Raw genomic sequence first — 24379 nt, 5'->3', positions numbered from 1 at the left:
AGAATTAAAATATGTTAATTCTGTTGGGCCCTTGGTCAGCACTTAAACATGTGTTCTACTAATCTGTGACCTCTGTGCAATTTGAGAAGCATAGCAGATAGGGTTGTAAGATATCAAGCACACAATGTCAAATTCGAATTTCAGATAAACAACAAATATCTTTTACACAATATTCCAAATATTGCATGGGCTGTAGTTACATCAATGATTATTTATTATGTATGGAAAATTTCTATTTATCTGAAAGTTCTGTATTTTTATTCACTAATTGGATAATAAACAATATGTCCAATTAAATTCAAATTTTAAATATATAACAAACAATTTTTAGTATAAATATGTTCAAAATATTGCATGGGGAATAGTTTACTAAAGAATTACTCACCATTTATTTGAATTCAAATTTAATTAGGCACACTACATTTTTACTTGCTAAAACCACCAGCCTTTGTAGAGGATTCATAAAGCAAATGTACTTCACAGGGCCTGGTTTTCCAAAGCCTTGCAGTTTCAAATACTGACCTTGCAAAGGACAGGAAATTTTCCCCAGGCTATTGAGTCTCTGTTGCAAGATAAGAATTGTAACACAGCAAGGCTGCTGGTTCAAAGACAGACAAGTTACTAATTGAAATGTAAAGTTACTAAAAAGCTGCTAGAGGGAAAGGAATGTTTGCTAAATCAAGCCTTTGTTAGTGGATCACTTAATTGCCTAACAGAATGTCATCTGACTTGTTTTTACTGAACCATACCAGCTTCTATTGTTAAACTATACTTAGCAAAACCCCACCTATGTCTCTTCCTGTAACTTCTTGGTCTGGAGAATAAATGCAGGAAGAGAACCCCAATTCGTGGTTCATTTCCCAAATGGAAGAAATGCCTCGTGCTTGAGGAAGTTCTGGGAGATTGACCCCTTTCTGGGGCTTCTCACTGCTCAGAAGAGATGGGCTTTGAGTAATCTTTGGCGGCTCCATCATCCGGGGAAATAGGGGTGACAAATCCGTGGGAGGCAAAGCAACAAACCTTCCCTAAATAAGAGGATGTAGTATGAACTTTAGTCTGCATTGCCTGCAGAGAAGGTATACAGCATGGGAGACTCATTCTCATAATGACTTAGTAATGGTTTGACAGCGTAAGTTTATATTTCCTGGTATAACCAAACAAGTGGTGGATGTTAGATGGGAGAGAAAAAGCATCTCAGTATAAATGTCACATGAAAAATAAGCAGATGGGAGTCAACTGCACATTTCTCCCCTTCCTTGATCAGGTGGCTGGCAGAGTCTGCTCGGTGGCTGATTATCAACAACGAACCCAACAAGGGCTTAAAGGAACTTAGAAAAGCTGCACACAGGAATGGAGTAAAGAATTCTGAAGACACGCTAACCATGGAGGTGAGCAGGAAAGTGAGCTGTTGATGGGATGTAGAAAAACATAATCTGACATATACACCAGTTGATGTCCATGAGGTAAATAAAGGGTGGGAACACAGGTCTGATTATGGGTCTTCTTCCTGGACTTCATTGTCCTGGTTCTCGGTGGGTGTTGACATTGTTTGGATTGACATTTAAAGAAAATATGTTGATGCTGAAAGGACAGGACACAGATACTTTACTCAACAGAGGCAGAAAGCACTCGGTATTAGCAATTGTAAACATTGTATGTTGGTCTCATTCTGTCAGGAAAAGTAACAAAACCTGATCCATTCCTTCCTGGTTAATATTGTTTGGGTCTTTTTTTTCAGGGTGTAAGGCCAGTAGAAGGAAAGGTTAGTGACCACAGAATAGAACATAAGAAAGTTCACTTATTTGTTCATTCAGTAACACACCCTTCATTATTGGTATATTCTCTGAGTGCCTACATGTGAGAAGCTCTGTTCTATCCCTGGAAATATGACAGTGACCTCAACAGTTCAAATTCCTGCTTTGTGGAGCTTATATTCTACTTATTGCAAGTTCCAAGAGCATGACTAAACAGAAATGCCACAGAGAATTCTTTCTCTCTTTTTTTCCCCCCATACTAGACATGGAAAGCAGATATTACTGTGGGTCAGAAAGTAAACCATTTATTATAGCATGCACATATATAAACTATGTATTTAAAAATTATGATGTGCTAGGCATGGTGCTTGATCATGAATGCCAGTATAAGTCAGGGTCCCAGGCTTCAAAAAGCTTTCATATTAATAAGAGAAAAAACTAATAGATGTTTTAAAATAGAAAAAGTAATAGATGTGGCCAAAATCAGTGAAAATGATGTCTACTCTCCTAACGAATTTTTAAGTATATGACACCATATTGTTGACTATAAGCGTGTTGTTGTATAGTGGATTTCCAGAATTTTTTTTCAGCCTGTATCACTGAAACTACATTGATTGAACTACAATTTCCCATTTTTTTTTCGACTAGCACCTAGCAATAACCATTCTACTCTGTGATTTTCTGAGTTTGGCTATTTTAGATACTTCAATAAATAAAATCATGTAGTATTTATCCCTTGTGCCTGGCTTCTTTCACTTAGCGTAATGTCCTCAAGCTTCACCCTTGTTGCAACATATGGGAGGATTTTCTTCTTTTTATGGCTGAATAATATTCCATTGTATGTATATACCACATTTTCCTTATTCATTCATCTGTTAATGGACACTTAGCGTCCCCCCCAACTCTTGGCTATTGTGAATAATACTGCAATAAATGTGGGTGTGCAAATATCTCTTCTAGATCCTGTTTTCCATTATTTTGGATATATATCCAGAAGTGGGATTGCTGGACCATATGGTAGTTCTATTTTTACTTTTTTGTTTGTAATGATAAGGGAATATAGAGAATGCTAATGGAGACAAGGAAAAACATTTACCCTTTTTTAACTGGAAAAAGAGAGGATTAGAATATAGCCAGTAAAAGAGAAGGAATAAAATATTTTTAAAGCTCTCATTGGGTCAGCCTGGTTCCAGAGATGGCCTGCTCTTATATGCTTCCTGAAACCAAGCATAGCTTGAAACATTCCAGAAATTTCTCTAACATCTTGCAAAGAAAAAAATTGTGGGCCTTCTGGGAAGATGGTGCACTAGAGGTGCCCAGGGCACATTCCTCTCACAGAAGAAGATTAAAACGGGTCCACCCCCACTGCTGCTGCAGTCATTGGGGCCATTGTCCAGTCCCAGAACCATAACCCATTGCAAAGCAACTCCCTGCAAAGCAGCAGTCCTGTGGGTGCTCAATTGCAGCAGCAGCAGACTCTACAGATGTGAGAGAGGTGGCTGCAACCACTGCTGCCATTGCTGCCAATGCAAGTTAACCCTGCTGCTGCCAAGGACACTGCAGACATGAAAGACAGCTGTAGCCACTGGTGCTGCTGCTGCTGCTCCCATGGGGTAACCCCACTGCTGCCAAAGACACTGCAGATGTGAGGGAAGCAGTGGCAGCTGATGGTGACATTGATACCAACATGAGGTAACCCTTCTGTCTCCAAGGACACCACAGATGTGATGGAGGCAGTTGCATCCATTGGCACTGCTGCCACTGCCAAGAGGCGACCCTGATGCTGTCAAGGATATTGCAGATGCAAAGGAGGCAGTTGCAGCTGCCAGCACTGCTGCCACCCCCACAGGTAACTCTGCTGCCCTTGTGGATACCACAGACGTGGGAGGCAATTGCACCTGCCAGCATAACTGCTGCCCTCATGAAGCAACCCCACTGCCATTGGGGACACCACAGACATGAGGGAGGCAGTTGCAGCCACCAGCACTATTGCCACCCCCATGAGGTAACCCTGCTGCCACCAAGGACACTACAGATTCCAGGGAGTCAGTTGCAGCCACCAACATGGCTGATGACCATGAGGTAACCCCCCTGCTGCTGAGGACACTGTAGCTGCATGGGCTGCTGCTGTGGACACCACAGCCAAGCAGGTGGCTGCTGCATCCACAACTGCTGCAGTTGTTGCCATCACTTGTGCTGCCAGGCAGCCACCATTGTTGTGCAAGCAGCCTGCCACCACTGGGGCAACCGCTACCACTGCAAGGATGGCCTTCCACCACAGCAGCAGCCACAGCAGTCACTGCCACTGAGCAGAAATACTACTGACCACTTGACTGCATTGAGGCCAGGGAAGAGGTGCAATGGAAGAAGCAACTGCACTACCAGGTGACCAGACATTAATGTAGAGATACAAGAAACATAAAAACAAAAAAACAACAAAAAACAAACAAAAAAACTAAAACAAGAAAATATGAATCTGCCAAAGGAATACAATGACTCTTAACTACCAGACCCCATACAGAAGGAAACGCTTGAAATGACTGAAAATGAAAAGGAATTCTGGGTAAAAAATCTTAAGGAAACTCAATGAGATACAAGAAGATGCAGTTAGATGACATGATAAACTGAGCACAACTATCCAGGATATGAAAGAGGAAATTTACAAAGAGATTAATACTTTAAAAAGCAATGTGGCAGAACTTACGGAACTGAAGGAGTCATTCAACGAGCTAACACACCTGGGAGATTAAACAGCAGGCTAGAGCAAGCAAAAGAAAGGATTTATGATCTTGAAGACAGCCTCTTCAAAATAACTGAGGCAGACCAAAAGAGAAAAAGAAAAAAGAATTTTTTAAAAATGAAGAAAATCTAAGAGAGATAGCAGACAATCTTAAGCACATAAACATCCTAATCATGGGTGTTTCCGAAGGGGAAGAGAAAGGAAAAGACATTGAGAACATATTCAATGAAATAGTAGTGAAAATCTTCCCAGGTATAGGGAGAGACACAAACCTTCAGATTCAGGAGGTTCAGAGATCCCCGAACAGATTAAATCCAAAAAGTGCTCTCCAAGACACATTATAGTCAAACAGGAAAAACTCAAAGACAAAGAGAGAATCCTAAAAACAGCAAGAGAAAAGCATCAAGTCACCTATAAGGGAGTCTCCATCAGACCAGCAGCAGACTTCTCAACAGAAACTCTACAGGCAAGAAGAGAATGGGATGATATATTCAAAATATGAAAAGAAAAAAACCTGCCAGCCAAGAATACTATATCCAGCAAGGCTATCCTTCAGAAATGAAAAAGAAATAGTATGTTTCCCAGACAAACAAAAACTACAATTGTTCACCACTATGCAACTGTAGAGCTAGGGCTAGGTCTAGAGCTCACAGACCCCTCGAGCCCATTCACAAACCCTTCCCATGCAGGTCTATGAGCTAGGTAACTGGCAAAAAGGTCCTTGGAGCCTTGGCTGAAGTAGAAATAGTCTTTATTCGGCACACACATGCCTAGGAGCTAGTCAGTACAAAGAGAAACTCAACTGCTACTAGCAAAGTCCAAAGAAAAACTGAGCAGCTGCCAGCAGAGTAAACATGCTCTATTTTTAGATGTGAACTCTGCCGGCCAGCTCTGCTTCACAAACTCAAGAATACATAATAGCAATAAAACTAAAAAGATGCATTGGTGCACATGTGCACTAACTCTACCCACACACAACTTGTTTACAAGAATTGTGCTGCTTGACCCTGAACCAGACCTGAGCTGAGGGAGCCTGACTAAATTATCCTAGTTTCCCCACAGCAACCAGTCATACAATAGATCCTCAAGGGAGACCTGCATCTGGCATCCAAAAAATGATAATCACTGCCATGAATACACAATAAAGAACAAAACACACTGGTAGGACAAAAATGCAAATGAGAAGGAGAAAGAAACTGTATCTTACCACCTTGAGAAACCAATAAACACAGAAGACAAACAATAAAAGGGAAAGAAAGAAATAAAAGATACTTTAAAAAAAAAGAAATACTGGGCCAAGCCCGTGGCGCACTCGGGAGAGTGCAGTGCTGGGAGCACGGCGACGCTCCCGCCGCGGGTTCGGATCCTCTATAGGTATGGCCGGTGCACTCACTGGCTGAGTGCTGGTCATGAAAAAGACAAAAAAAAAAGAAAGAAGTACTGTGTGTCTTCATAAGTGAGAGCTAAGAAAGGAGGAAAGAAAAAAGGGAAGACCACAATAAAATGTTGAACTTTCAGGAGAGAATAGATCTATAGTTATTAAAGCTGGGAAATGGGGAGGGGAGGCAGGTTATGGAGTAATTGAGTAAGGGACACAGAGAATAATTATGATTTGTAATGATGACCATGCTAATAATATTGATTTTATCACCACATACTATACACAAATACTGATAGTCAACTCTGTACCCCATAAATATGTATAATCAAAAATAAACAAGAACAAAATACTTAAAACATCTAAATGAGAATCATTTAAATGCCAGAAGTAAGACAAAATCTTTCAATAACAACACTAAATGCAAATGGATTAAATTCCCCACTCAGAAGACACAGACTGGCTGACTGGGTTAAAAAGCTAGATGCAACTATAGAAGAGACTCATCTCATTTATAAAGTCACATACAGACTAAGACTGAAGGGATGAGAAAAGATATACCATGCAAATGGGAACCAAAAATGAGCAGGAGTAGCTATTATTATGTCAAATAAAATAAACTTTAAACCAAAAGCTATAGAAAGAGACAAAGAGGGCCACTATATAATCATAAAGGATCTATTCAATGAGAAGACATAAAAATCATAAATATATATGCATCCAACATCAGAGCACTCAGATATACAAAGCAGACACTATTAGATCTAAGGAAAGAAGATATAGACCAAAATATGATAATAGTTGGGGACCTGAGCACCCTTCTGTCAATATTGGACAGATCATCTAGACAACTAGTCAATAGAGAAACACAGGATTTAAATCACGCTTTAAACCAATTGGACTTTGCATATTATGTCTACAGAACACTTCATCCAACAACCACAGAATTTACATTCTTCTCATCAGTACATGGAACATTTGCCAGGATAGGCCATGTGTGAGGTCACAAATCAAGTCTCAAAAAATTTTTAAAAATTGAAATAATTTCAAGTATCGTTTCAGACTACAACAGATTAAGAGAGAAATCAATAACAAGCAAAACTCTGGAAACTATAAACATACATAGAAATTTAAAAACATGCTCCTGAACAACCTAGTGATCCAAGAAGAAAAATAGGAACTAAAAATATTTCTCAAAATTAATGAAAATAAAGACACATCATACCAAAACCAGTGGGATGCTGCAAAAGCAGTAATAAGAGGAAAGTTTATTGCAATAAATGCTTACATCAGAGGAATAGAAAGATTTCAAATAAACAAGCTAATGCTACAGCTCAAAGAACTAGAAAAATAAGAAAAATCCCATATCAAAATTAGTAGATGGACAGAAATAGTTAAGATCAGAGGAGAACTAAAAGAAATAGAGATCCCCCCAAATACAGAAGATCGATGAAATAAAAAGTTGATTTTTTGAGAAGAAAAACAAAATAGAAAAGCCATTAGCTAGGCTAACTTAAAAAAGAAGAGAGAAGACCAAAATAACAAAAATCAGCACTGAAAAAGGAAACATTACAACTGATACCACATAAATATAAGGAATCATTAGAGACTATTGTAAAAAACTATATGCCAACAAATTTGAAAACCTGAGGGAAATGGATAAATTTCTGGTCACATACCAACTACCAAGACTGAACCAAAAAGAAACAGAAAACCTGAACAGACCAATAACAAACAATGAGATTGAAGCATTAATCATTAGTCTGCCAACAACAACAACAAAAGCCCAGAACTGAATGACTTCAGTGCTGAATTCTACTAGACTTTTAAAGAGGAATTAATACTAATTCTCTTCAAACTATTCCAAAAAATTGAAACAGAGGCCATTCTCCCAAACTCATTCTATGAGGCCACCATCATCCTGATAATAAAACGAGATAAAGATTAAAAAAAAAAAAGAAAGAAAAGAAAATCGTAGGTCAATGTCTTTGATGAATATGGATGCAAAATCCTTAATAAAATATTAGCAAATAGAATACAGCAACATATCAAAAAAATTATACCACGATTTAGTGGGATTCATCCCAGTGACTCAAGGATGGCTCAACATATGCAAATGAATAGATGTGACACACCACTTCAACACAATGAAGGACAAGAACTGTGTTATTATCTCAACAGACACAGAAAAAGCATTCAACAAAATTCAACATCCCTTCATGGTAAAGACTCTCAGCAAATTAGGTATTGAAGGAAATTATCTCAACACAGAAAGAGCCATATATGACAAATCCACTGCCAATATGATCCTGAATGGGGAAAAGCTGAAAGATTTTCCTTTAAAACAGGAACTAGACAAGGATGCCCACTCTCACCACTCCTATTTAACATAGTGTTGGAAGTGCTAGCCAGAGCAATCAAGCAAGCGAAAGAAATAAAGTGCATCCAGATTGGAAAAGACAAAGTCAAACTGTCCCTGTTTGCAGAAGACATAATCCTATATATATAGAAAATCCTAAAGACTCTCTACAAAAAAACACTTAGAGTTGATAAAAGATTTCAGTAAAGTTTCAGGACACAAAATCAACACACAAAAACTAGTAGTGTTTTTAAAACTCCAACAATGGACTAGCAGAAAAAGAAATCAAGAAAGCTAGCCCATTTACTTTTTTTTTTTTTATCAATTTTATTTTGTCGATATACATTGTAGCTGATTATTGCTCCCCATCACCAAAACCTCCCTCCCTTCTCCCTCCCCCCCTCCCCCCCACAATGTCCTTTCTGTTTGCTTGTTGTATCAACTTCAAATAATTGTGGTTGTTATATCTTCTTCCCCCCCCCCCGGTTTGTGTGTGTGTGTGTGTATGTGTGTGTGTGAATTTATATATTAATTTTTAGCTCCCTCCAATAAGTGAGAACATGTGGTATTTCTCTTTCTGTGCCTGACTTGTTTCACTTAATATAATTCTCTCAAGGTCCATCCATGTTGTTGCAAATGGCAGTATTTCATTCGTTTTTATAGCTGAGTAGTATTCCATTGTGTAGATGTACCACATTTTCTGTATCCACTCATCTGATGATGGGCGGCATTTGGGCTGGTTCCAACTCTTGGCTATTGTAAAGAGTGCTGCGATGAACATTGGGGAACAGGTATACCTTCAACTTGATGATTTCCATTCCTCTGGGTATATTCCCAACAGTGGGATGGCTGGGTCGTATGGTAGATCTATTTGCAATTGTTTAAGGAACCTCCATACCATTTTCCATAGAGGCTGCACCATTTTGCAGTCCCACCAACAATGTATGAGAGTTCCTTTTTCTCCGCAGCCTCGCCAGCATTTATCGTTCATAGTCTTTTGGATTTTAGCCATCCTAACTGGGGTTAGATGGTATCTCAATGTGGTTTTGATTTGCATTTCCCGGATGCCGAGTGATGTTGAGCATTTTTTCATATGTCTGTTGGCCATTTGGATATCTTCCTTAGAGAAATGCCTACTTAGCTCTTTTGCCCATTTTTTAATTGGGTTGCTTGTTTTCTTCTTGTAAAGTTGTTTGAGTTCCTTATATATTCTGGATATTAATCCTTTGTCAGATGTATATTTTGCAAATATTTTCTCCCACTCTGTTGGTTGTCTTTTAACTCTGTTAATTGTTTCTTTTGCTGTGCAGAAGCTTTTTAGTTTGATATAATCCCATTTGTTTATTTTTCCTTTGGTTGCCCATGCTTTTGGGGTCGTATTCATGAAGTCTGTGCCCAGTCCTATTTCCTGAAGTGTTTCTCCTATGTTTTCTTTAAGAAGTTTTATTGTCTCAGGGTGTATATTTATTTTTATTTTTTTTTTTTAATTTTTTTTTTTAATTTTATTATGTCGATATACATTGTAGCTGATTATTGCTCCCCATCACCAAAACCTCCCTCCCTTCTCCCTCCCCCCTCCCCCCCAACAATGTCCTTTCTGTTTGCTTGTTGTATCAACTTCAAATAATTGTGGTTGTTATATCTTCTTCCCCCCCCCGTTTGTGTGTGTGTGTGTGTATGTGTGTGTGTGAATTTATATATTAATTTTTAGCTCCCTCCAATAAGTGAGAACATGTGGTATTTCTCTTTCTGTGCCTGACTTGTTTCACTTAATATAATTCTCTCAAGGTCCATCCATGTTGTTGCAAATGGCAGTATTTCATTCATTTTTATAGCTGAGTAGTATTCCATTGTGTAGATGTACCACATTTTCCGTATCCACTCATCTGATGATGGGCATTTGGGCTGGTTCCAACTCTTGGCTATTGTAAAGAGTGCTGCGATGAACATTGGGGAACAGGTATACCTTCGACTTGATGATTTCCATTCCTCTGGGTATATTCCCAACAGTGGGATGGCTGGGTCGTATGGTAGATCTATTTGCAATTGTTTAAGGAACCTCCATACCATTTTCCATAGAGGCTGCACCATTTTGCAGTCCCACCAACAATGTATGAGAGTTCCTTTTTCTCCGCAGCCTCGCCAGCATTTATCGTTCATAGTCTTTTGGATTTTAGCCATCCTAACTGGGGTTAGATGGTATCTCAATGTGGTTTTGATTTGCATTTCCCGGATGCTGAGTGATGTTGAGCATTTTTTCATATGTCGGTTGGCCATTTGTATATCTTCCTTAGAGAAATGCCTACTTAGCTCTTTTGCCCATTTTTTAATTGGGTTGCTTGTTTTCTTCTTGTAAAGTTGTTTGAGTTCCTTATATATTCTGGATATTAATCCTTTGTCAGATGTATATTTTGCAAATATTTTCTCCCACTCTGTTGGTTGTCTTTTAACTCTTTTAATTGTTTCTTTTGCTGTGCAGAAGCTTTTTAGTTTGATATAATCCCATTTGTTTATTTTTCCTTTGGTTGCCCGTGCTTTTGGGGTCGTATTCATGAAGTCTGTGCCCAGGCCTATTTCCTGAAGTGTTTCCCCTATGTTTTCTTTAAGAAGTTTTATTGTCTCAGGGTGTATATTTAAATCCTTAATCCATTTTGAGTTGATTTTAGTATACGGTGAGAGGTATGGATCTAGTTTCATTCTCCTGCATATCGATATCCAGTTATCCCAGCACCACTTGCTGAAGAGGCAGTCCCTTCCCCAGTGAATAGGCTTGGTGCCTTTGTCAAAGATCAGATGGCAGTAAGTGTGTGGGTTGATTTCTGGATTCTCTATTCTATTCCATTGGTCAGTGTGTCTGTTTTTATGCCAGTACCATACTGTTTTGGTTATTATAGCTTTGTAGTATAGCTTAAAGTCAGGTAGTGTTATGCCTCCAGCTTTATTTTTTTTGCTGAGCATTGCTTTGGCTATTCGTGGTCTTTTATTGTTCCATATAAATGTCTGAATAGTTTTTTCCATTTCTGAGAAAAATGTCTTTGGAATTTTGATGGGGATTGCATTGAATTTGTATATCACTTTGGGTAGTATGGACATTTTCACTATGTTGATTCTTCCAATCCAAGAGCATGGAATATCTTTCCATCTTCTTGTATCCTCTCTAATTTCTCTCAGCAGTGGTTTGTAGTTCTCATTATAGAGATTTTTCACCTCCTTGGTTAACTCAATTCCTAAGTATTTTATTTTTTTGGTGGCTATTGTAAATGGGCAGGCTTTCTTGATTTCTCCTTCTGCATGTTCACTATTGGAGAAAAGAAATGCTACTGATTTTTGTGTGTTGATTTTGTATCCTGCTACTGTGCTGAAATCATTTATCAATTCCAACAGTTTTTTTGTAAAGGTTTTAGGCTGTTCGATATATAGGATCATGTCATCTGCAAACAGGGACAGTTTGACTTCATCTTTTCCAATCTGGATGCCCTTTATTTCCTTCTCTTCTCTGATTGCTCTGGCTAGTACTTCCAACACTATGTTGAATAGGAGTGGTGAGAGTGGGCATCCTTGTCTAGTGCCTGTTCTTAAAGGAAAAGCTTTCAGCTTTTCCCCATTCAGGATGATATTGGCAGTGGGTTTGGCATATATGGCTTTAATTATGTTGAGATACTTTCCCTCTATACCTAACTTATAGAGGGTCTTTGTCATGAATGAGTGCTGAACTTTATCAAATGCTTTTTCAGCATCTATAGAGATGATCATATGGTCCTTGTGTTTGAGTTTATTAATATGGTGTATCACATTTATTGATTTGCGTATGTTGAACCAACCTTGCGTCCCTGGGATGAATCCCACTTGATCGTGATGAATAATTTTTCGTATGTGTTGCTGTATTCTGTTTCCTAGTATTTTAGTGAGGATTTTGGCATCTATATTCATCAAGGATATCGGCCTGTAGTTTTCTTTTTTGGTTATATCTTTACCTGGTTTTGGTATCAGGATGATGTTTGCTTCATAGAATGAGTTTGGGAGATTTGCGTCCGTTTCAATCTTTTGGAATAGTTTGTAAAGAATCGGTGTCAATTCCTCTTTGAATGTTTGGTAAAATTCTGCTGTGAATCCATCTGGTCCTGGGCTTTTCTTTGTTGGGAGCCTTCTGATAACAGCTTCAATCTCCTTTATTGTTATTGGTCTGTTCAAATTTTCTACGTCTTCACGGTTCAGTTTTGGGAGCTTGTGTGTGTCCAGAAATTTATCCATTTCCTCCAGATTTTCAAATTTGTTGGCGTATAGTTGTTTATAGTAGTCTCGAATGATTCCTTGTATTTCAGATGAATCAGTTGTAATATCGCCTTTCTCATTTCTAATTTTTGTTATTTGAGTCTTCTCTCTTCTTTTTTTTGTTAGCCATGCTAATGGTTTGTCAATTTTATTTATCTTTTCAAAAAACCAACTTTTTGATTCGTTGATCTTTTGAATTGTTTTTTGGTTTTCAATTTCATTCAGTTCTGCTCTGATCTTAATGATTTCTTTCCGTCTGCTAACTTTAGGATTGGATTGTTCTTGTTTTTCTAGTTCTTTAAGGTGAAGTGTTAGGTTGTTCACTTGCCATCTTTCCATTCTTCTGAAGTGAGCATTTAATGCAATAAATTTTCCCCTCAATACTGCTTTTTCAGTATCCCACAGGTTTTGGTATGATGTATCATTGTTTTCATTAGTTTCAATAAACTTTTTGATTTCCTGCTTGATTTCTTCTTGGACCCATATGTCATTAAGTAGAATGCTGTTTAATTTCCATGTGTTTGTATAGTTTCCAGAGTTTTGTTTATTATTAATTTCTAGTTTTAATCCATTGTGGTCTGAGAAGATACATGGGATAATTCCAATTTTTTTGAATTTATTGAGACTTGATTAGTGACCTAATATGTGATCTATCCTGGAGAATGATCCATGTGCTGATGAGAAGAATGAATATTCTGAGGTTGTTGGGTGGAATGTTCTGTAGATATCTGCCAATTCCAATTGGTATAGAGTCTTGTTTAGATCTTGTGTTTCTCTACTGATTCTTTGCCTAGATGATCTGTCTAATATTGACAGTGGAGTGTTCAGGTCCCCTGCTATTATGGTATTAGTGTCTATTTCCTTCTTTAGGTCTAATAGAGTTTGTTTTATAAATCTGGCTGCTCCAACATTGGGTGCGTACATATTTATGATTGTTATGTCTTCTTGATGGATCAGTCCTTTTATCATTAAGTAGTGTCCCTCATTGTCTCTTTTTATGGTTTTTAGTTTAAAGTCTATTTTGTCAGATATAAGGATAGCCACTTCAGCTCGTTTTTCTTTTCTGTTTGCATGGTAAATCTTTTTCCATCCTTTCACTCTTAGTCTGTGTGAATCTTTATGGGTGAGGTGGGTCTCTTGTAGGCAGCATATAGTTGGGTCCTGCTTTTTGATCCAGTCAGCCAGTCTGTGTCTTTTAATTGGGGAATTTAAGCCTTTAACATTAAGAGTTGTTATTGAAAGGTGTTGATTTATTCCTAGCATTTTATTGGTTGTTTGGTTGTCTTAGGTGTCTTTTGTTCCTTGCTTTCTGATTTACTGTTTGGTTTCTTTGTTTGTTGGTTCCTTAGGTTGTAGATAGTGTTTTTGTTAGCTTGTTTTCTCTTCATGAATGCCATTTTTATTGTACTAGCGGGTTTAGATTTTTCTTAGGTTTTTATGGCAGTGGTAGTTATTTTTCAGGAACCAAACCCAGTACTCCCTTGAGGATTTCTTGTAAGGGTGGTCGTGTGGTAGTGAACTCCCGCAGTTTTTGTTTGTCTGAGAAATATACTATTTGCCCCTCATTTCGGAAGGATAGCCTTGCAGGGTAGAGTATTCTTGGCTGGCAATCTTTGTCTTTTAGTATTTTGAAAATATCATCCCATTCCTTTCTAGCTTTTAGGGTTTGTGATGAAAAGTCTGATGTTAACCTGATTGGGGCTCCCTTATAGGTGATTTGATGCTTCTCTCTTGCAGCTTTTAAGATTCTCTCTTTGTCTCTGAGTTTTGCCAATTTGACTGTGACATGTCTTGGAGAAGGCCTTTTTGGGTTGAATACGTTTGGAGATCGCTGAGCTTCCTGGATCTGAAGATCTGTGATTTTTCCTATACCTGGGAAGTTTTCTGCCACTATTTTGTTGAATATGTTTTCAACGGAATCTCCATTTTCCTCCCCTTCTGGAATACCCATGACTCGGATATTTGAGCGCTTGAGGTTGTCTGATATCTCTCTCAGATTTTCTTCCATGTCCTTGATTCTTTTTTCTTTCTTTTTGTCTGCTTGTGTTATTTCAAACAGCCCATCTTCAAGTTCAGAGGTTCTCTCTTCAACTTCGACAAGCCTGCTGGTTAAACTCTCCGTTGTGTTTTTTATTTCGCTGAATAACTTCTTCAGTTTAGCAAGTTCTGCTACATTTTTTTCAGGACATTGATTTCCTTGTACATTTCCTCTTTCAGATCCTGTATACTTTTCCTCATTTCATCATGATGTCTAGCTGAGTTTTCTTGTATCTCATTCAGTTTCCTTAGAATTATCACTTGAAATTCCTTGTCAGTTATTTCAAGGGCTTCTTGTTCTATAGGATCTAGAGTATGAGATTTATTAACTTTTGGTGGTGTACTTTCTTGATTTTTTGTATTTCTGGTGTCTTTTTTTTGGTGTTTATTCATTGTGGCAGGGGGTTTCACAGTCCACCGGTTTGAGACTAATGACTAACTAGGATGTTGCTGTGGTTGCCAATTTGGTATGGCTCCTGCCATGACTGCTCAGTTGGCCTCTAGTGTCTTGTGTGTGTGGTTGCCTCGGGTCTTGGGCTTCTCCAGGGATCCACCTTTCTGGTCAGCTTGTACTCTGCTGGGCTGGTGGATCACGTACCACAGGGTGTGTGATCTCTGTTGAGCTTTCACTTTCTGTACAGGACTTCTCCCCGTTCCGTGTGCTCTGGCCCAGGCTGTTAGATCGTGCAGTGGCGACCCCACCGGGTGTGTGGTTTCTGTCGAGTCTCCGCCTCCCTGGCCGCACGTCTCCCCCCTCTGTGCACACTGTGCTGGGCTGGGGTGTGTCTTCTGCACCCCTCGTCTATCAGCTGGGCCTTCAAGACCCTGCTCAGCACCGCCTCGCCCAGGAAGTCTACCAGGTTTCTGCTAGGCACAGACGACCGGTCTCTCTGGGTGCCTTTGTAGCACTGTGTAGATCTTTCTTGGGTCTTGTTCACCTTTGTATCCCCCCGGTATAAACCGAGTCTAGTGCCCGCCTGCAGCCTGCTCTCCGGCAGGTTCAAGCGGACCTGGGAACTCTCCTACCACACTATTCCCAACCAGAAATTCGTTAGGCTTTTTTCCAAACTGGTGGTCGCAGAGATGGTATCTGCCTCCCATTAACAGGAAGTTTACCGGGGCGGAGTCCAGGGTGTGGTGGAGTGACAGTTGGCCCGCCCGTACTTCCTAGCCCTCCCAACACTGGTCGGGACGCCCCACACCCCCAGCCCCGCCAGAGAACCGGGGAGGGAGTGGGAGAGGAGGCCGGCCCGCAGGGTCCGGAAAGCCCCGCGCCAGGCCAAGCAAATGGGCTCAGTGATGGCCGAGCAGGGCGGAGCTGCCCGCACCTGGGAAAATGGAGGCAGCACCGGGGCAGTGAGTGGCCTGGTGGTGCAGGCGGGAGCCGCGTGGGCATCCACCCCCCGAACAGAGCTGTGCCAGGGATCACTCACAGTGCTGTGCCAGGTCGGGCGCTCGCTCTGTCTCTGGTTTGTTGCCTTCCGTGTTCTCGGCGCTGCCGCCTCGGGGCTGTTCAGTCGCGGCGCCGCTCGGGCGCTCCCAGGAATCTTCTTTAATGCCGGCCTGAACCCTCGAATCCTGAATAGGGCAGCTGGCCGCCTTCAGCGCGGCCCCAGCCTCCGGGATCCTGGCTGCATCCACAGCAGCCCTGGCGCCGTGTTCCCTGTTTCAAGACTCGCTTTTGCAGCTAAGAATCAGTTCTTTTCCTGCTCCACACTTCAAAGCTGTTGCCGGTAAATGAGGCAGCCTCTCCTGCCGGGGGCAAAGTGGCGTTGAGCCCCCACGACCGGCCAGCAGCAGCAGTCCTCCCTTAAGAGATGGCCAGAGGAAGGTCCACAAGTTTCCCGGCTGCCTGAGGCCCAGTGGCCACCTTTTCCACCTCAGCTACTCCGCGCCAGCCGCCGCAGCCGCTGCAGCCGCCGCCATCTTCCCATTTACAATAGTCACCAAAAAACTAAAATATCTAGGAATCAATTTAACCAAGGAGGTGAAAGATCTCTACAAAGAGAACTAAATCACTGCTGAGAGAAATTAAAGAAGACACACAAAAAATGGAAAGATATTACATGCTCCTGGATTGGAAAAATTAACATTGTGAAAATGTCCATACTACCCAAAGTGATCTACAGATTCAATGCAATCTCCATCAATATGCCAATGGCTTTATTCATAGAAATAGAAAAAGTAATCCTATCATTGGTATGGAATAACGAAAGACCACAAATAGCCAAAGCAATCCTGAACTGCAACAACAACAACAAAAACCAGAGGTATAACACTACCAGACTTCAAATTATACTATAATGCTATACTAACCAAAACAGCATGGTACTGGCATAAAAACAGACACTCAAACTAAGGGAACAGAAAAGAGAACCTAGAAGTCAGCCCACATACTTTCAGCCAAGTGATCTCTGACAAAGGAACCAAGAACAGACATTGGAGAAAAGACGTTTATCTTCAATAAACGGTGCTGGGAAAACCAGACATTCACATGCAGAAGAATGAAAGTAGATCTGTACCTATTGCCACATACAAAATCAACTCAAAATGTATTAAAGACTTACATATAAGTCCTGAAAGTATAAAACAACTAAAGGAAAACATAGGAAACACTTCAGGAAGTAGGATTGGGCAAAGTCTTTGTGAATATGACCCCAAAATAACGGGCAACAAAAGAAAAAATAAACAAATGTGATTATATCAAATTTAAAAGCTTCTGCACAGAAAAAGAAAAAAACAAAGAGAAAAGTCAGCCTACAGAGTGGGAAAAAATATTTGCAACTATGCATCTGACAAGGGACTACTATCCAAAACATACAAGGAACTCAAACAACTTAACAGTAAAAAAATTAAATAACTTGATTAAAATATGGGCAATGGAGATGAATAGGCATTTCTCAAAGGAAGACATACAAAGGGCCATTAGACAATGAAAAAAATGCTCAACATCACTCAGCATTCGGAAAATCCAAATCAAAACCACACTGAGATATCATCTCTCCCTACTTAGACTGGCTATTATCAAAAAGACAGAATAACAAATGCTGGTGAGGATGTGGAGAGAGGGGAACCCCCTCTACACCATCGATGGGACTGTAAATTGGTGCAGGCATTATGGAAAATGGTATGGAGGGTCCTCAAACAATTACAGATAGAACTGCCATATGATCCAGCAATCCCACTGCTGAGTATATACCCAAAGGAATGGAAATCATCATCTAGAAGGGATATGTACACTCCCATGTTTATTGCAGCTCTATTTACAATAGCAAACAGTTGGAACCAACCTATAAGTCCATCATAAGACAACCGGATAAGGAAAACATAATATATTTATACAATGGAATACTACTGTACCATAAAAGAGAATGAAATCCTGCCATTCTCAGCAACATGGGTGAACTTAGAGAAAATTATAAATGAAATAATCTAGGCAAAGAAAAAGAAATACCACATGTTCTCACTCATAAGTGGGAGCTAAAAAATAAACAAAAAATTTTAAAAAGAAAGAAGGAAAGATACAACACTCACAATAATACACTGAACTTTCAAAAGAAGAGAACAGAACTAAGGTTTCCAGAGGTGGGAAAGGGTGAGGGGGAGTGGGGGTAAATGAGGAATTGGTAAAGGACCACGAAAATCAATTACATCCATAATGTTGAATATACTAGTTGTCCTGATTTGAGGATGACATATTGCACACAAGTATTGATAGTCAACACTGTTCCCCACAGATATGTACAATCAACTACGTTGCAGTAAAATATATATATATATAATAAAATCTATAAAATAAATTTTTTAGAGGCATGCTCAATGGCACATGTGATGAAAGTTCTTATAGTCCCAAAAGAAAGCACAGACTCTTTAAAAGACTCCCAATAAGAAGAAACAAAGTGTTCCTGAGAGTTTAGATTCCATTGGGGATGGCAGGAAGAAATAAAAATTTCCTTAGAGATGAAGCCATCGCACAGAGACAATGGCACTAAGGTACCTTGGGATGATGGGGTACCGCTGGTGTGGGCTTTTATTTTATTTTATTCTTTAAGAAAAATCCTTGAAATTGAGGTGGTGCTCTATGGCACTCCCAGGCTGCAGCGACATATGCCTACTTATCTGAAATAATTTTGGACCAATTAACTTCTCAGGAACTATCTATAATTCCAAGTCCACTCCCAGCATTTTGCCTTCTAGTTTGGCACAAACCAGAGATTGAGAGCTTAAATCTTACAGCAGCCAGGGAGAGGCAGATCACAAAATGAAGCTTTACAAGCTGGAAGCAAAGAAAGAACAATTTATTGTCAAGGGGAATGGCAGCTGACAGTCCCCTTAGTATCTAGGGGAAGGAAGGGAGCATTGAACAAAAGAAGCAATTGAAACATGGTTTAGGAAATGGATTCTAGGCATGAATGAGTACCCAGTGTTGCCTTAATTTCATCATTGTATTTCATAAACATTATTCAGAAATGTGTGGTCTTAGTTCTGTTTTAACCTCCATCTAACGAATTGCCCAACACACCTGCTCTAGGCAATGCTTCTAACTTTAGGCTGGATCACAATCAATCCATTGATCCCTCCAGACATGAGAATCTGAAAGCCCAGTACATAACACACACCCCCTCTGCACAAATCACACACAACAACTGAAGGACAGCTCAAGTGCTCAGAAAAATGGAGTTCAAAGTTTTTATATTTTTAACTACCATAAAAACTGGAATAGAGGACATAACTTCAAATACCTAGCAGCAATGGGTTTTCTAACACTTTCTTCCACCATTAAACTTACTCACTAGTCAGTTTTTCCCACAGGTGCAGATCCTGGCTTGAACCTATAGGATGTGGCCCAGAGAGCACACCTGAATTTGATCTCTGTCTAAAGGCATTCTGAGGGCCGGCCTGTGGCTCACTCGGGACAGTGTGGTGCTGATGACAACACGTCAAGGGTTAAGATCCCCTTACTGGTCATTTTTTTTAAAAAGTAAAAAAAAAAATTTTTTTTTAAGACATTCTGGGCACTAGAGCATATCCATCGCATTCTCTCATATTCAGCAATTGTAGTGGATTGAATTATGTCCCCCCAGAACTCATTGGAACTTGAACTGTGTTCCCCAAGTTTTATGCATTAGAAATTTAGCCCCCACTATGATTATTAAGAGGGTGGTAAATCCTAAAATGGTAATTGAAAGGTGGAGCCTTGAAGAGGTGATTGGACTATAGGACCATGCCGTAATGAATGGATTAAAAATGGTGGTCAGGGGTGTGGTTCTGAGGGCTTTAAAAGAAGAGAGAACAGAGTCTGTCCCTCTGCTCTCTCTGTTTCCACCATCTTGCAATGTGAGACCCTCTGGGTCACTGTTGCCACCACCAGATGGACTTTGGACTTCCTGGCCTCAAAAACTGTAGGCAATAAATTTTGTTTTCTTTATAAGTTACCTAGTTCCAGGTATCCTGTTATAGCAACACAAAATGGACTAATACACCAGTCAAATACCTGATCCCTCATGGACAGCTGAGGGCATGTAGAAAGGGTGGGAGCACACATTTTTCAAAACCCTTCCTAATGGAAATATGAAGATTAGGAAAACAGTGTCCCCTCCCCAACCTCCAGTATTTCTAGGATGACTTCTTCTTGGTGCACTTCTAGGTCCGATTTGTATACTTGATGATTTATTCCAGTTATCCCCTGGCAATCCCTTTTCCCAGCCTTAAACCAGTCTCTTCTTTATTGTATAATAAATCTCCTTCTTTCTTGCTCATTGCATTCTAATATCTCTTACTTTTTGATTCAATAATGGTCTTATCTAACTTCCTTCTGCTCTAATCTCTGGACATTTCAAATTTTCTCCTGTTCTATCCTCACCTCTGCTTTGCCAAATTTCTTTCTCCCATTTCATCGTGACTTGTCAAACCCTTTTCAATCTTCATCTCTATACTCTTAAGTGTTTCAGCCCAGTAAAAACCCAAAAGACTCATTTCCAGTGGCCCAGTATGAGTTACATTCTCCACATATTTCCTTGGTAGCACCCTACTCAAAAGGTGCATTCCCCAGTGTGCTAGTCCATTTTGTGCTGTTATAACAGAATATCTGAGACTGGGTAATAAGGAACAGAGGTCTATTTGGCTTACGATTCTGGGACAGCTGCATCTTGTGTGGGCCTCAGGCTGCTTCTACTCATGACAGAAACCAGCAGCCAGCAGTGGTACAAGCGAATCACATGGCAAGAGGAAGCAAGCAAGAGAGAGATGGTGCCAGGGTCTTTTAAACAACCAGCTCTCATGGGAACTAATAGAGCACGAACTCATTCATTACTCTGCCCACCTAGGGAGAGCACTAATCCATTCATGAGGGATCCTCCCCTGTGACAAACTGTCACACTGGGGATCAGATTTCCACGAGTTCTGGGAGGACAATACATCCAAACTCCATCACCCAGTCAAACCATAACAAAAGTGCTCCATTGTCCCTCAATCCTTAGAAAGTCAATAATGGCACACATATGTGTATGGTCATGAGTGATGAGGAAACTGTGCAAGATCAACACACATTTCTCTACTGAATCCTCTGTAGGTTTACATTCCATCCACCAAATTTCAGAGTTTTCTTAAGTATGCTACATTAACACATTTTTCTGAATATCATAAATAATCGTGATTTTAGACACAATAAACATCAAGTTCTTCTGTCTCTGGTCTCGTTCACAAACATCTTCCCAAATCTCTCTGGATAGATATGTTTTATTCCTGTATTAGTTCTGAAATTTCAGATCTTTCAGTTGCTAAATGCATTCCACCCTCCATCGGGTCCTTTCACTCTCCTTCTTTATTTATTCCCTTCCTTCCTCTCTCTCTTCCAAATTTGTTTTATAACTACTTGATAACAGATGCTGTGACAGGCAGGGCAAAAAAAGTCAACAGCTTCTCTCTTTATAAAGGTCAACCACCCTCAACAAGTGAGTGGACTTGATTCAGACTCTGTGAAGTGCGGCAAGGGTTGGATATGAATACCAAGGAGGGAGACCTAAGCTTTGCTGCAGCAATAGAGGCACCAAGTGCACCTTGGAGGTAGTTATATCTGAAATGGGTTTTAGAGGTTAAGGTGGAACTAACCAGATTTAGAGGCCAGGGATATAATGAAATTTGCAGTAGAGAGCAATCCAAGTGACTGGAGGAGGCAAGGTCAGTGGCATGCTGGTGAAGGTTTAACACCCAACATTTCAGGAGGAAAAAAGCCACAGATCCCACATTTGTGGCAATTGTCAGTTTCATGGTGTGAATAATTCCACCACAGTCGATTTCAAGCTACCAACATGATGGCAAATGCCTCATAAATTATCTAGAAATTTAACAAAGGACTTTTGTGAACCTGTACAAACTGACTCTGGGACAACACTGGGAAAGACTTCAACAGGAGGCTTTTTCATGCTTTTTACCATCGAGTAGTGTTATAACCCACAAATAGTTTTTTGTTTGTTTGTTTGTTTTGTTTTACTAGCAAAGAAGGTGAAAATCACTGAGAAACTACATTTAAAAAATAAAGATCCAGCAAGCTCCCTGAGTAAGGATTCCACCAAGTAGAAGCTTCCTACGTTCCTATAAGTGATCTGGCATCCCCTGCCTAAATAATTATGGAAACTTCACTCACATTTATACTTGTTCACCAAAAATAAGCAACTGGTACAAAATAACCTCATCATATCTTGAACTTTTACTCTGAAGACAGATGAATTGAAGTCAGGTCTTGCAGACAATATAGTTCTCATCTGGCTCAGGTTTAAGGAATTCTTGGAGCCTATTCTCACAATATCCCCTATAATGATGGCCCATGGTCATGGATTTACATGTTGGATGCAGGGGACACCACCATGACTCCTGCCTAACAAAAGCACAAACCCAATATTTTGCTGCTCAGGCTGGGGCTACACACGGAAAGGACATACTTGATCATGTAATTTTTCTCAGTTATGGTGGGCTTTCATTTCTCTGAATTCCCTTCATTATGGAATTTTTTCCAGTGGGCTTAATCGTACTGTTTATTTGTAGAGGTGGGATTATAATGAAGTTAATATTATTTGAATAATTAATAAATGAGTAAGCACCCAAGGTGCACTAGATATAATTTGATATGCACATCTGTTACCTCATTTATGGCCTATGAAATCCTTGTGAGAGAAGTGTTATTTTTTTCTTCTACTCTTGATTCTTCTATTTCTCCTAATTCTTATTTTTAATAAAAAGGAAATTGAGGCTTAGATATGTTCAGTTACCTTCCTTAAGGTCTATATCTAGCAAGTGCAGAGCCATCATAGAACTCCAGGTTATAATCAAGTCTGGGTATACATCATGCTACACCAAGATCTCCCTTGACTTCATCCTCAGGTAGAATTCTAGGTATTTCACTTATGCAGGTACAACATGCCAGGATTTCCCTCAAAGAGGCTGAGAGAAGAACCAAAATAAAGGCTGTCAGGAAAATTTTCTTTTTCTTGAGACAGTTTTTCTAAGGGTAGCCAGCTGAAAACTAAGCTCAGTGGCCAGGCCTTTTGTGCCCATCTGCCATAAATGGAGCTTTGAACCATAATCCAAGGAACTCTCCATTTGCTTCCCACACTAATCTGAATATCTAACCTGCACACTCTTTTTGATGCCCTGCAGCCCTGTCAAGGTTCATGTTCAAAATGTCCTTGTTTCAGCATAATAACCCTGAAGCTTCATTAGCTCCCCAATTAACTTTTCATACCATTTTTATACCAGTCAATGCATATTTAATGTTTATGTTTTCCACTCTGCAGAAAAGGAAGTCATCAATCTTGTTCTCTGTGGGTGCCCAGTGCTCTCCTCCACCCCTACCATTTTGTGATAATTGAACAGTTTATTGCTGTTGTTGTTGAAGGTTTTGAGATCCACCATGAAGGAGGAGCTGAAGGCAGCACAGAAAAAACCTTCTCTGTGTGACTTGTTCTGCACACCCAACCTGTGTAAAATGATCTGTATCCTGTCCTTTGTGAGGTAGGCTTCGCATAGTGCATGGAAAACATAAACATAAAATAGTGAAGATATTAATCTATTTGTTATTTCAAAGCGTATGACGTGCTCGGGAAATATGTAGAGATAAAAGATGAGAAATCCATAAAGATCAGTGATCCGTTTGGAGGTAGGCAAAGTGTTATGAAAAGACTGACATGGATCTAATTATACAATAAGGAGCTTTGTACTTTTTATGCCTACCAGAAGCATCACTGGAGACTGACCATGGGAACTTTAATTACGTACAGATTTTAATTTAGGTTTCTTCATTTGCTTTTTCCATATTTGGGGGGAGAGGGAATTTAAAAGAGTAAACTGCACAAATTTATGCTGCTCAAATTAAAATCCATCAGGGGCACCCAGGTGAGTGCTGCCCCTGTGCACTAGACCCTGACACAGCCACAGGCCTGCCCACACCCACCCAAGCCCTGGAGGGGCCCACCCACTGACCGAGCGGGTACCAAGGTAAGCACCAGCCCCACAGGCTGTGCCCTGATGCAGCCACATGCTCACCCATGTCCACCCAAGCCCAAGAGAGGCCCACCCACCAACTGAAGAGGAGCCAAGGCAGCCCACCACACACTCAACTGCATTGATACAAGACAAGTCATCAGCAGAGCCTACAAATAGAAGAGGAAGTCTTTCCTCTCATAGCTCACTCCAGAATAATAGAAGAAACAAGTGTCCTACGAGATGACCAAACATCAACAGAAAAAATATGAGAACTGCAAATAAACAAGAAGATATGACACCACCAAAGGAATATAGAAATTCTCAAGTACCAGACCGCATAGAACAGGAAACCCTTGAGA

General features: G+C 40.0%; 1 protein-coding gene across 1 annotated transcript in view; it reads left to right on the top strand.

Annotated features, from left to right (window-relative positions):
• The window catches only part of LOC134389071 (organic anion transporter 7-like), a 55100-nt gene that overhangs the window by 21707 nt on the left and 9014 nt on the right, over positions 1-24379 (top strand). Inside the window, exons 5-6 of the mRNA XM_063112506.1 lie at positions 1265-1388; positions 23434-23549. Of these exons, the coding sequence (XP_062968576.1) occupies positions 1265-1388; positions 23434-23549 (240 nt within the window). The remainder of the gene's footprint in view (positions 1-1264; positions 1389-23433; positions 23550-24379) is intronic.

This window comes from Cynocephalus volans, chromosome 10, assembly GCF_027409185.1.
Source record: "Cynocephalus volans isolate mCynVol1 chromosome 10, mCynVol1.pri, whole genome shotgun sequence".
In the NCBI taxonomy this organism is placed as follows: Eukaryota; Metazoa; Chordata; class Mammalia; order Dermoptera; family Cynocephalidae; genus Cynocephalus; species Cynocephalus volans.
This window is presented reverse-complemented; position numbering and strand designations above follow the sequence as displayed.